This window comes from Vulpes lagopus, chromosome 7 (assembly GCF_018345385.1).
Source record: "Vulpes lagopus strain Blue_001 chromosome 7, ASM1834538v1, whole genome shotgun sequence".
NCBI classification, from domain to species: Eukaryota; Metazoa; Chordata; class Mammalia; order Carnivora; family Canidae; genus Vulpes; species Vulpes lagopus.
The window spans coordinates 71,262,258-71,274,487 of NC_054830.1; the positions used below are offsets into that span (position 1 = coordinate 71,262,258).

A 12,230-nucleotide genomic window follows, 5' to 3' on the forward strand; every position below is an offset into this window, starting at 1 on the left:
TGCAAATCTAGTGAAGTTTCCAGTCTAGGCAACACGAGTATATCTGGAGTGGGAGGTTTCAAGCCTAAGCCATGTTCTCCAGTAGCTTTTTTCCCAAGAACCCTGAATTGAAGGTTATAGCATGCAGAACTAGATTAATAAAGTTTGTACCAATATTCCATTTGGACAGCAATCATTGGATATATAATACTGTAATATCAGTCAAAATACCAGAGAAGTTCTGAACTCCTAACTCAAAGAAAAATATAAAACAAAAACATAAAAATAATATAATACTCCATTAATGCTAAAGAGCTTATTTTAATAAATTTGACTTTAATACAAGTGTAAAACAACACTCCTAATATTTCAACTATAGTTAAACCCACACTTCAAAGCTAAGTCAATAATTAGTAACATGTTAATTCTGAAAAGTTTTTAACTACAAGAGTTATCAAATATAATACAAAACCCAAATTTTTAATGCTTTCAGACACAATATTGAAAATAAACTTTTTAATATCCCAAGGCTATCAAAGGTCCTCCCCTGAAAAAAATCTGTTTTTAACAAGTACAGTACACTGCTGTTTATATTAAAACATTTTTTAAAAATTTCTAATGTTAGTGTGATTTGAGTACTTCTATGCCATCCCCAAATGCCTTATGTACATACTAACCATGGTTCATGGTCTTGGTGAAAAAAAAGACGTTAGTCACAGTGTTTAAAAATTGTAACTAGACTTTTAAATTATAAAATGAAGCAAGAAAGTTTAACATTTAGTACCTTTTTTCTCCTAGAAAAGTGAAAAGTAGCCATTAGAAAGAGACATAAGGGAAAATCTTTAAATTAAAATGATGAATCATTAAAGATACTACCACCAATGTACCCCAACCAAGATCAGAAAGAAGTTAAGAATATGTGAAATGTTGAGGAGAATATTTCTTCTAAAATTAAAATGAATGTGTTTTAAGAGAGAAAAAAAATAAGCTCTTAAAATGAAATTTACAAAGCAAAACATGGACTTAGTAATTTATTAAAAATTATACCCCTAATTTTCTCTGGAGAAAGAGGAACCTTATAAACAAGGGCATGAAACAGACTTCAGATCAAGACTTATACCAATACTCTGTTCTTGCTAAAAAATACGATTTAAAAAATTAAATTTCAAGTATTTTCCACTTAATGTGGGTTAAAAAATACAATGTTTATATCTGAAATATAAACTAATCATTTATTTTCATTCATAATATAAAGTGGTTTAGGTAAGGTTTACTTTTTCCAGTGCTCAAAGTTAAATAGGAATTGTTTTCCATATCTAGGAATTAGAATGGTAATATGAAATATAAGTTCAATTTTGAACTAAAGCTCAGAGATTCAATTTAAAATGTGTATGAAAATACCTAAATAAAACAAAGGCTTTAATTTTTATTATTTTGCAATGATAGTAAGTTTACTTTTTCTAACATTAGGGAAAAAAAATCTAGCCTCCTTTATCAACATAAAACTATTAAATAATCACAACAGAATTTTTTATATATAACTTAGGAAAACAGTTTCACATGATACACTCATAACACTCAATTACAATCCAGAAAGAGACAATCTCCCTGAAACAGAAAGAAGTTCTTTCTTTTTGTCACCTCCATTCCTTATATATAATCTTTATTTCACATCATTTACATAGAAGTATTTATCACAATCTGACAGGTAGATAAGAAAAAAATTTCTGCCTTTAGAACTAATAAAGTAAATTTACTCAGTCTTCTTAGTATGTTTCTTTTTAACAGTATCTGAAGCAACAGCTATAGGTTTTGAGGTCGATGAACCAGTACCATTAAAAGATGATTTTGTTTCACTTTTCTTTTCACATGATGAAAACTGCTGCTGCCAGCCAAATAGCATCCGACCCAATGTATCCTCCAGAGGAGCAAAAAGCACAGTAGCAGTCTCTGTAATCATCATGGTTATCTGGAAAAAAAAAGTTCAATTTTGAATTTAAATACAAATGTTTTCTGCTTCTCAAAACTGAGAGGAGAAAGTAAATTTAAAAAGAGAGAAAGATTAAAAACACATTCTTAGTTTTTACTCTTTAAAAAAATGTTTTTTATTGAGGTATTATTGACATATAGTTTCAGGTGTAAAACATGATTCAATATTTGTATATATTACAAATGATCACAATAGGTCACCCTACATAGTTACATATTTTCTGTGCTGTGATGAGAACTTTTAAGATTTATTCTTAGCACTTTCAAATATGCAATACACTATTATTAAGTATAGTCATCATGCTGCACATTGCATCCCCATGACTTATAACCAGAAGTTCGTACCTTTTGGATCCCTTTACCCATTTCACTCTCCTGACTCCTTGCCTCTGGCAGCCACCAATCTATTCCTTATATTTAGGAGTTTTGTTTTATTTGCTTGTTTGTTCCAGTTTTTAGATTTCATATACAAGTGAAATCATGTAGTATTTGTCTTTCTCTATCTGACTTATTTCACTTAGCATAATGTCTTCAAGATCCATCCAAGTTGTTGCAAATGGCAAGATTTCATTCTTTTTATGGCTGAGTAATTTCCATTGGATAAATACACACATACCCACATACACACACACACACACACACACACACACACACTACATCTTCTTCATCCATTCATCCATCAACAGACATGTTGTTTCTATTATCCTGGCTATTGTAAATAATGCTGCAATGAACATAGGGGTGCATCTATCTTTTTGAATTAGTGTCATTTTCTTCAGATAAATATCCAGAGTGGAACCACTCTGGATCATACAGAGTTGATATTTAATCAACTTTAATCAGAGTTTGATCATACAGAGTTCTATATTTAATTTTCTGAGGAGCTTCTGTATTGTTTTGCATAGTGGGCTGCACCAACTTACATTCCCACCAATGGTGTACAAAGGTTCCTTTTCTCCACAACCTCATCAACACTTGTTATTTCTTGTCTTTTTGAAATAGCCATTCTGGCAGGTGTAAGGTGATATCTCTTTATGGTTCCGACTACATTTCTTGATGATCAGTGATGCTGAGCATCTTTTCATGTACCCATTGGCCATCTGTATGTCTTTGGAAAAATGTCTATTCAAAGCCGTCCATTTTTTTAACTGGATTATTTAGGTTTTTTGCTATTCAGTTATATGAGTTCTTTGTGTATTTTGGATATTAACCACTTATCAGATATATGATATGCTAATATTTTGTCCCTTTCATATTGCTGACAGTTTCCTTTGCTGCACAGTTTTTTGGTTTTAGTTCCACTTGTTTATCTTTGCTTTTAATGTCTTTGCTTTTGGTGTCAGATCAAAAAAAAATGCCAAGACTGATGTCAAGAAGTTTACTGCCGGGATCCCTGGGTGGCGCAGCGGTTTGGCACCTGCCTTTGGCCCGGGGCGCGATCCTGGAGACCCGGGATCGAATCCCACGTCGGGCTCCCGGTGCATGGAGCCTGCTTCTCCCTCTGCCTATGTCTCTGCTTCTCTCTCTCACTGTGTGCCTATCATAAATAAATAAAATTAAAAAAAAAAATTTAAAAAGAAGTTTACTGCCTATATCTTCTTCCAGGAGTTTTATGGTTTTGGTTCTGGAATCCATTTTGAGTTAATTTTTGTGTGAGATAGTGGTCCAATTTATCCTTTTGCATGTGGCTCTCCACTTTTCCCAGCACCATTTACTGAAGAAACCATCCTTCCTCCATGGTATATTCTTGGCTGCTTTGTAGTAAATTAATTGACTGGATACGCATGGGTTTATTTCTGAGCTAAAAATGCATTCTTTAATCTTTAGGAGAAACAAACTAAGCTAGGTTCTAGAAAATCTCTGTTCTCTATAAGTTTATACTTAACCAAAGCAGAACATAACTCATTAACAATAATACAAGGCACCATGTTTGTGGGTACCAAATGAGCAGTATAACCACAAAAATACAGTTAGTATTCAAAGGAAATAGGAAGGTAAAATATCTACAGTCTATAACAAACAACCAAGAACAGATACCATTAGTATGCTCTTAACATGTGCCAGAACTCTGATAAGTGTTCTATACGATCTTATTCTCTTTAAATTTAAGCCAACAATTACTCCACTATTACTCTGAGCACAGAGATGTGAACCAAGGCTGACAGATTCAGTAATTTGTCCAAAGTCACAGAACTAATAAGCAGTAAAGCAGTTTGGAACATCCAGATTTTGAGTTCAATCACTAAATACACTGAATTCCATCATTATCTAAGGTCACAGACTTTCAGTAAATTGCAGGATACTACCCTTAGGAGGGACAGTATAAAGTCTCTAATCATCCAATTTTTCCCACAGGTGTATTTATATCCAAAGCACCGAGACATTAAGAGGTAGAATATAAAGTGCTACCAATTCTTTATCTGGCAAAATGCACAGTGTTCAGAGATGTTCAGATACTCAAAAAATTAGACTGGTACCAATATGGATCTGAGGGGAGAACTAAAGACTAGGAAGGTTCGAAAAAGCCCAAGAATTTCCAAAAGACAATTCCTCCAGCAGATCTAAGATAATGAATCACATTAGAAATTTTTGGAATCAAATCTCCACAAGAGGCCCCTACCTGATCCATTTGTTTAAGGAAAATGGAATCAAGAATAAAATTCTTATGAAGTGCAATACTGTGTAGGTAGTGAGCAGCTGGGAGACAGAATAGGGGTCCATCAAGAAGAATGCATAAGTGAAATGCTTACTGTGCACCTGTTAAATGTAAGAGAAAAGCAATATGGAAAAATTCCTAAAAATACTGTTAGGTGAAAATGAGACAAAGAACAAGAGCTACGGTATACTATCATTTAGATAAATTAAAAATGCAAGGACACACAACATTGTGAATATACAAAAAGTCACAGAATCGTATACTATGAAATAGTTTGTCTTGTTATTTTGACCTCAATAAAAGTAAACAAATAAAATAACGAACCTTTTAAAAACTGCATGCACACACATGACCTCATGCCATCCATAACTATATAAATGCCGTGTATCAGACTCAGTCTCTTACCAGAATCAATATAAAAAACAAATACATAAAACAACCATTAAAAGGCCCTGGAGAATAACAAATCAGGTGGAACCTAATGATGCTTTGAACCCTAAGAGAAAGTTAATTGAGCAAGGTGAGCTCCACATTCAACCTGTTTTTTTTCTTTTAATGATATGTGTCAATTCACAGCATAGGACAAGAGTAAACACAATTCCCAAATGGACTAAGGACACAGAAGCTGCAGTGGAGAAGGCCAAAGCATCCAGGACTTGAGGGCAATACAGCTCAAGGCAAAGAGAAACACAAAAAAGTGAGCCCAAAGACCCACACATAACTTACCCTGGAGAAGTTTACCAACTCTAAACTGTACAAACATAGAAAGAGATTTCAAAAATCTAACAAAGAGCAACAGTTGGAAAGCTAAAAGCTGATCAGACACTTCAGCAACCAGCTGAAGGCTGGAGTTCAAGGCCAGCCAATGTGGAACTGCCTAGGGATATACCTCAGGTTTAAACCGAGACTCCAAAAGGGTCACATTCTAGAAAGGCAAACTCAAAACACAACAGCATGAACAAAACCTAAAATCAACTATCAACAGGATTAAAATAATCTGCTTATGCATTACATCTTGCTGTCAGAAAAAAGTTGAACACAGTCCCCACCCTTAAAGTCCTTACAGATCAGTCAGGGACAGGCTGGTCAGAGACAGAATAAACCAGTAATTACAGAGCAGTAAACAGTAAATGCAGTGATGAGACCTGGCCACAAATAGTTAAGTAAGAGATACAGATTTGGAAGTCATTACTATACAACTAAAAGGTAAAGGGGTAAATATGAACATGGTCACCTGAAGAGAAAATATAGAGTATGAGTCTAAATATAATGTTAATCTACAAGTTTATATCATTATTGGGTAAGATCTAAGAAGAACTTCTTATATGAAATTATTCCTTAGAATAAATAGTTAAAATAATGTGTATTAGCATAACTACCTTGGTCACAGCTTGACTTCATGGACTGCCAATAACAAATAAAATAATTCAGTTAAAAACAATGGTCCACTGTCAGGAAAACAGCAATGTCTTTTTACAAACACTAATAGAGAAGACTGTCAGGATCTAAAGTATTTCCTAAGAACATGAACTATAGTATTTTTCAAAGTCGAGTGTTTTAATAGAATCTCCATTCCCAGTAGACTCATCACTCAGCTGAGAAGTATTGCTGGCATCAGAAATTACTGCTGAGATAGACTTATGAGGTTCAAGGACAAACTTCTGTGAATTCAGCCTCTTATCAGATCTTGATTCAGCAAGGTGACACCAATATAATGGTGACAAATGGAATGAACCTTTATTCTTTTACAAATAAAATATAAAACTGACTCCTTATTTAGCAAACCATTAACAGAACAAGCATAACATCTAAATTAAATAGCATTTGACTTCCTGGTCTCTTGCTTACAAAGGAAAAAAAAGAAAGTAGAAACTCTAAAGACTATTGGATATTTACAATATATCCTAAAATATAAATAATTCAAGAAACTGTTTAAAACTCCACCACATTCTTTATGTAATATCTCATATTATGTCATTTCAAAGATGCCCAGAAAAATGTGACATACAATCTAAGTTTTTAAGGGCACAAATAGCATTTAATGTACTTTTAGATCCTCTACTGAGTCTAGCATAGAAAGCACAATGAATAAACATAATTTCTACCTCATATGATCAACTGAAAGACTATCACAATGAATCTATATATAAGGAAAATTTACATGATTACTCTCTCCATCCAGAACATACTTCTGTCTCTGCATCCCCAGATCCAAACAATCCTTTGCAAGGCAACTCATGTGTCTACTCCATTAAAATAGTGTCTGGTGAAATCTGAATGAACTCCCAACGACAAGTGGCATATTCAACCATGTTTTCTGGTCACCTATGCTTTCTTCATTGGTGATCTCATTCGTTCAGGCATCAGAAATTATTAACCTGAAGACTGTCAAATAAATTAAAATTTTAAGATTTCCATTTTTATAAATGTCCTTTTCAATAAACTGGGCAAATGAATTGTTCGCTTCTGGTAGTACAATCTTAGATAAGTATGGAAGAATTAAATACAGAGAGACCTCTTAAAGAGGACTTTGATCATTTATCAGTCAACAAATATGTATTTAATATCTGCTACGAGGGATCCCTGGGTGGCGCAGCGGTTTGGCGCCTGCCTTTGGCCCAGGGCGCGATCCTGGAGACCCGGGATCGAATCCCACGTCGGGCTCCCGGTGCATGGAGCCTGCTTCTCCCTCTGCCTGTGTCTCTGCTTCTCTCTCTCTCTCACTGTGTGCCTATCATAAATAAATAAAAAAAATTTAAAAAAAAAAAAAAATATCTGCTACGAACACTAGACACACTGCTAGGGATGTAGTGATAAATAAAACAAAACTAGTCCCTATCCTTATAAAGCTTCTAAGTATAGTGTACATTTCTCATATTTCTTTTCCTAACATTGTAAGGACAGACTTTGGGTCTTATTCAAAGTTTATATGCCCATTTGTATCCCCCAAAGGGCCTAACAACACTGTCCCTCATTCATGTTTTCAGTAACATACTATCTCAATATACCCTTCAACAGCATTTAGCACAACCCCCCCATCCATCCTTCCTAAAGCCTTATCTTGGTTTTCCCCTTGCTTGACCAACAACTTCCAGTTTCCCATCTGAATCTTCCTTCTCTAAATAAATATTAAATAATCTCATAGCTCTGTCCTCACTCCTATTTCAACAGCTCTGTTTCTATGTAATATAACTGCCTAATTTATAAATTTAATACAATCTCAATAAAAAATACCAACAAGTTTTTCTATGGAGTTAGACAACTTGCTATTAAAGTTCACATCAATATGCAAAAATAGCCAGAAAAAATTAAAGAGAAAAACAAACATGCAAGAATATTCAAAAAACACAGAAAATGAAAAATTCCAAGAGTGCCTGATTCTCCATAACCTTGTAGATAAAACACAGAACCAGATTTTTAAAATTCTGCCAGCTAGATAAATGAAAAAGGATATCCAAGTGTTATTTTAATATTTCTCAAATTATGAGTGTTGCACATTTTTTCACGTTTGAAAGATATCTTCCTATCTTCTCTGTGTGAATTGTCTGCTGACAGCTCCTTTTAATTTTCCTTTCAGGTTTTGTTGCCCTATATCCCTTAATTTTTAAGAGGTTGTTATGATTTACAAATATAAGCCATTTGTGATGTATGTTGCAAGTACTTCTATCAGTTTGACAGGTATATTTTTACTTTGTCCATGGTGCTTTCTTTCTTCTATGCAACTTTTTAAAAAAAATGTTACAGAGTCAAATTTATCAACCTTTTCTTTATAGAAAAAGAAATAAAGTAAGCCCAAAGTACATACAAGGAAGAACATAATAAAGAGCTGAAATTAAGTGAAATATCAAATAGGAAACAATGACACTAAAGGCTAGGTCTTTCCAACAAATTAATGAAACTGATAAACATCCAGTAGGGCTGATTTAAAAAGAGAGAAAACACAAATGACCAAACCAGGAACTAAAGTAGAGACGTTACTACAAATTCTACAGACGTTAAAAGGGTATCAAAGAACTGCCATGAAAAATTTCATGCCAATAAAATAAAAAATGTAAGCAAAACACCAAATTCCTTGAAAAATACAACTTACCAAATGAACACAAGTAAAATAGAAAATCTAAATAGTCCTAGATTAAACACTTAACCAGGAAATAATATCAAACCTACATAAACGCTTTCAGAGAATAGAGAATTGAACACTTTTCAACTTAGTTAATGAGCCAAGTGTTATGCTGATACAAAAACCAAACAAAGGGGCAGCCCCAGTGGCTTAGTGGTTTAGCACCTGCCTTCTGCCAGGGCAGGATCCTGGAGATCCGGGATCAAGTCCCACATCCCACATAGGGCTCCCTGCATGAAGCCTGCTTCTTCTTCTGCCTGTCTCTGCCTCTCTCTCCTGCATCTCTCATGCATAAATAAATAAAATCTTTAAAAAAAAAAGAAAAAAAAGCAGACAAACTACAAAGAAAACTGCAAACCAATATCCTTCATGAACATACTGGAAAAAAAATCCTTCCAAAATATCAGCAAATTGAATCTAGCAATATCATAGCCAAATGGGGTTTGTCACAGAAATGAAAGGTTGATGTAACATTTCTTAAAATCAATGTAACCTACTACACATCAACAGAATATAGGAGAAAAAAATCCATATGATCATCTCAACCAATGCTGAACAAAGTATTTAACAAAATTCCAAACCACTTCATGATAGAAATTATCACCAAATTAGGAATATAAGGGAATTTCCTCAACCTGATAAGTACAACAATAAGAACTTATATAGCTCACATCATATTTAATGTATGATGAATGTTTTCCTACTAAGGTTAAGAACAAGACAAAAATGTCTACTTTCACTCATCATTTCTATTCACTGTTGTACAGGAGGTTCTAGCCAGGACAATAAGGCAATAAAAAGAACTAAACAGCATCCATATCAAAAAGGAAAAAGTAAAATTGTATTACAGATAACAAGATTATATATGTAGACAATGTTAAGAAATCTATACAAACTATACCAGAACCAACTGGTAAAATTTAGCAAGGTCATAGGATATAAGAAATACATACAAGAATCAACTATACATCTACACACAAGCAATGTAAACCACAAAACTGAAAATTTATAAATTATTATTTATAAAGGCATCCAAAACTATGAACTACTTCAGGATAAATTTAAATGTAACAAAATATGTGTAAAACAATGAAAACACATAAATTTAAGAAGACCTAAATAAACAGAGAAGTATATCATATCGACAGAATGGCAGATTAAATATTCTTTTTTTTTTTAATTTTTATTTATTTATGATAGTCACACAGAGAGAGAGAGAGGCAGAGACATAGGCAGAGGGAGAAGCAGGCTCCATGCACCAGAAGCCCGACGTGGGATTCGATCCCGGGTCTCCAGGATCGCGCTCCGGGCCAAAGGCAGGCGCTAAACCGCTGCGCCACCCAGGGATCCCTAGATTCAATATTCTTAAGATATTATTTCTCCCAAATAGATCTATTAAACAACACAATCTCAATCACAATCCTAGAAGTCTTGCTGGTTTTTAAATTTTTTTTGTATATTTTTTATTGGATTTCAATTGTTGGTTTTTTTATAGAAATGATATCCTAATCTTAACATCATATGAAAATGTAAAACACTTAAAATATCCAAAGAAATCTTGAGAAAGAGTAAAGTTGAAGTATTTACACTATTTGACTTCAAGACTTACTATGAAATTATAGTTATGTAAAACAAGTCGGTACTGGCTAAAGATAGACATACAAATCAATGGAACAGAATACTGCCCAGAAATGGACCCACATATATAAGGGCAACTGATATTCAACAAAGGTGCCAATATAATTCAATGAGGGAAAAGACTGTCTTTTCAACAAATAATGCTGGAACAAAGTCATGTTCATATGGAAAAATAAATCTGATCCTTATCTTTTACCAAAAATAAAACTTAATTTGAAATGGATCACGTAACTAAATAGAAAGGCAAAAACTATAAGAAGAAGATACAGGTGAAAAATCTTCACAATCCTGGGGTATGGAAGGATTATTTACATAGGACACAAAAAGCAGGACCACAAAAGGAAAATCTGATAAATTGAACTTTATCAAAACTAAAAAAACTTCAGCTCTTCTAAAGACAATGAAATAAAAAAGAAAGCCTAATTTGTGGAGAAAAATATTTGCAATTCATATATCTCACAAAGGATTGCTATCTTGAATATACAGAGAACTGTTATGTTACAACTCATTAGAAGACAAACCATCCAATTTTTAAAAATGAGCAAAGATCTAAACAAACCCTGCTTAAAGATAATGATATAAATGGCTGATAAGCACATGAAAAAGTGCTCAGATCTCTAGTTTATAAGAGAAATGCAAAGAAAAAAAAAAACCTTACAGTGAGATACCACTGCATATATAAAAAACTGGAACTTTCATACGTTGCTGGTAATAATGTTGAGGAGTATAACCATTTTGGAAAAGAGTGTGCCAGTTTCTTTAAACATTAAACATATGCTTTCCATATGACCTAGCAATTCCACTCCTAGTTATTTATCCAAGAGAAATGAAAATACATGTCCACATGAAGTACATGTGTTCACAGCAACTTTATTCATAATAACCTTACTGGAAAAACCAAAAACTAGAAACAATCCAAAAACTGTCAACAGATAACTGGATAAACAAATTGGGGTATATTATGCTACTTAGCAATAAAAAAGAATATGCAACAGCATAGGTAAATCTCAAAAACATTACGCCAAAAAGGGGTACCTGGAGGGCTCAGTCAGTTAAGCAGCCAACTCTTTTGATTTTGGCTAGGTTATGATCCCAGGGTCCTAGGATACAGTCCCTTGCAATGGGCTCCCCACTCACCGAGGTGTCTGCTGGTCTCTCTGTCCCTCCCCCTACTTGTGCTCATGCTCTCCCTCTCAAATAAAATCTTTAAAAACACATTATGCTGAAAAAGAGAAGCTAGACACAAAGATATATATGATATAATTCCATATATATAAAACTTGAAAAAAGATTAATCTACAGTGACAGAAAGTGGATAAGTGGTACCCTGGAGCTATAAGCAACAGTTGGTATTTATTGTAGTACACAAGGTCCTTTCTGAAGTAATGGAAATATTCTGTATCTTGATTGTAATGATTATGCAGGTACATAAATTTGTCAAACTCATTAAATTTAATCATAGATTGAGTATATTTTATTGTACGAAAATAATATTTCAGTGAGTTGGTTTTTTAAAAAATTTTAAAGAGGGATCCCTGGGTAGCGCAGCGGTTTAGCACCTGCCTTTGGCCGAGGGCGCGATCCTGGAGCCCCGGGATCGAGTCCCACGTCGTGCTCCCAGTGCATGGAGCCTGCTTCTCCCTCTGCCTATGTCTCTGCCAATCTCTCTCTCTCTCTCTCTCTCTCTCTCTCTCTCTCTCTCTCTCTCCCCGTGTGTGTGTGTGTGTGTGTGTGTGTGTGTGTGACTATCATAAATAAATAAAAAAAATTTTTAAAAATCTTAAAGAGCCTGTTCCTAAGATTTTTGTAAACGTAATAGCCCTTTGAAGTTATCCTTTGTATTTCTGG

The 12,230-nt window shown here is 33.9% G+C and overlaps 1 protein-coding gene across 2 annotated transcripts in view; it reads right to left on the reverse strand.

The window, feature by feature from the left end:
* Nucleotides 1-280: 280 nt before the first annotated feature.
* TMEM38B (transmembrane protein 38B) overlaps nt 281-12,230 on the reverse strand; it is a 51,711-nt gene continuing 39,761 nt past the window's right edge. For both annotated transcript variants that reach the window (XM_041762886.1, XM_041762888.1), the window contains one exon: nt 281-1,948. In XM_041762886.1, the coding sequence (XP_041618820.1) occupies nt 1,733-1,948 (216 nt within the window). In that variant the 3' untranslated portion in view covers nt 281-1,732. The remainder of the gene's footprint in view (nt 1,949-12,230) is intronic.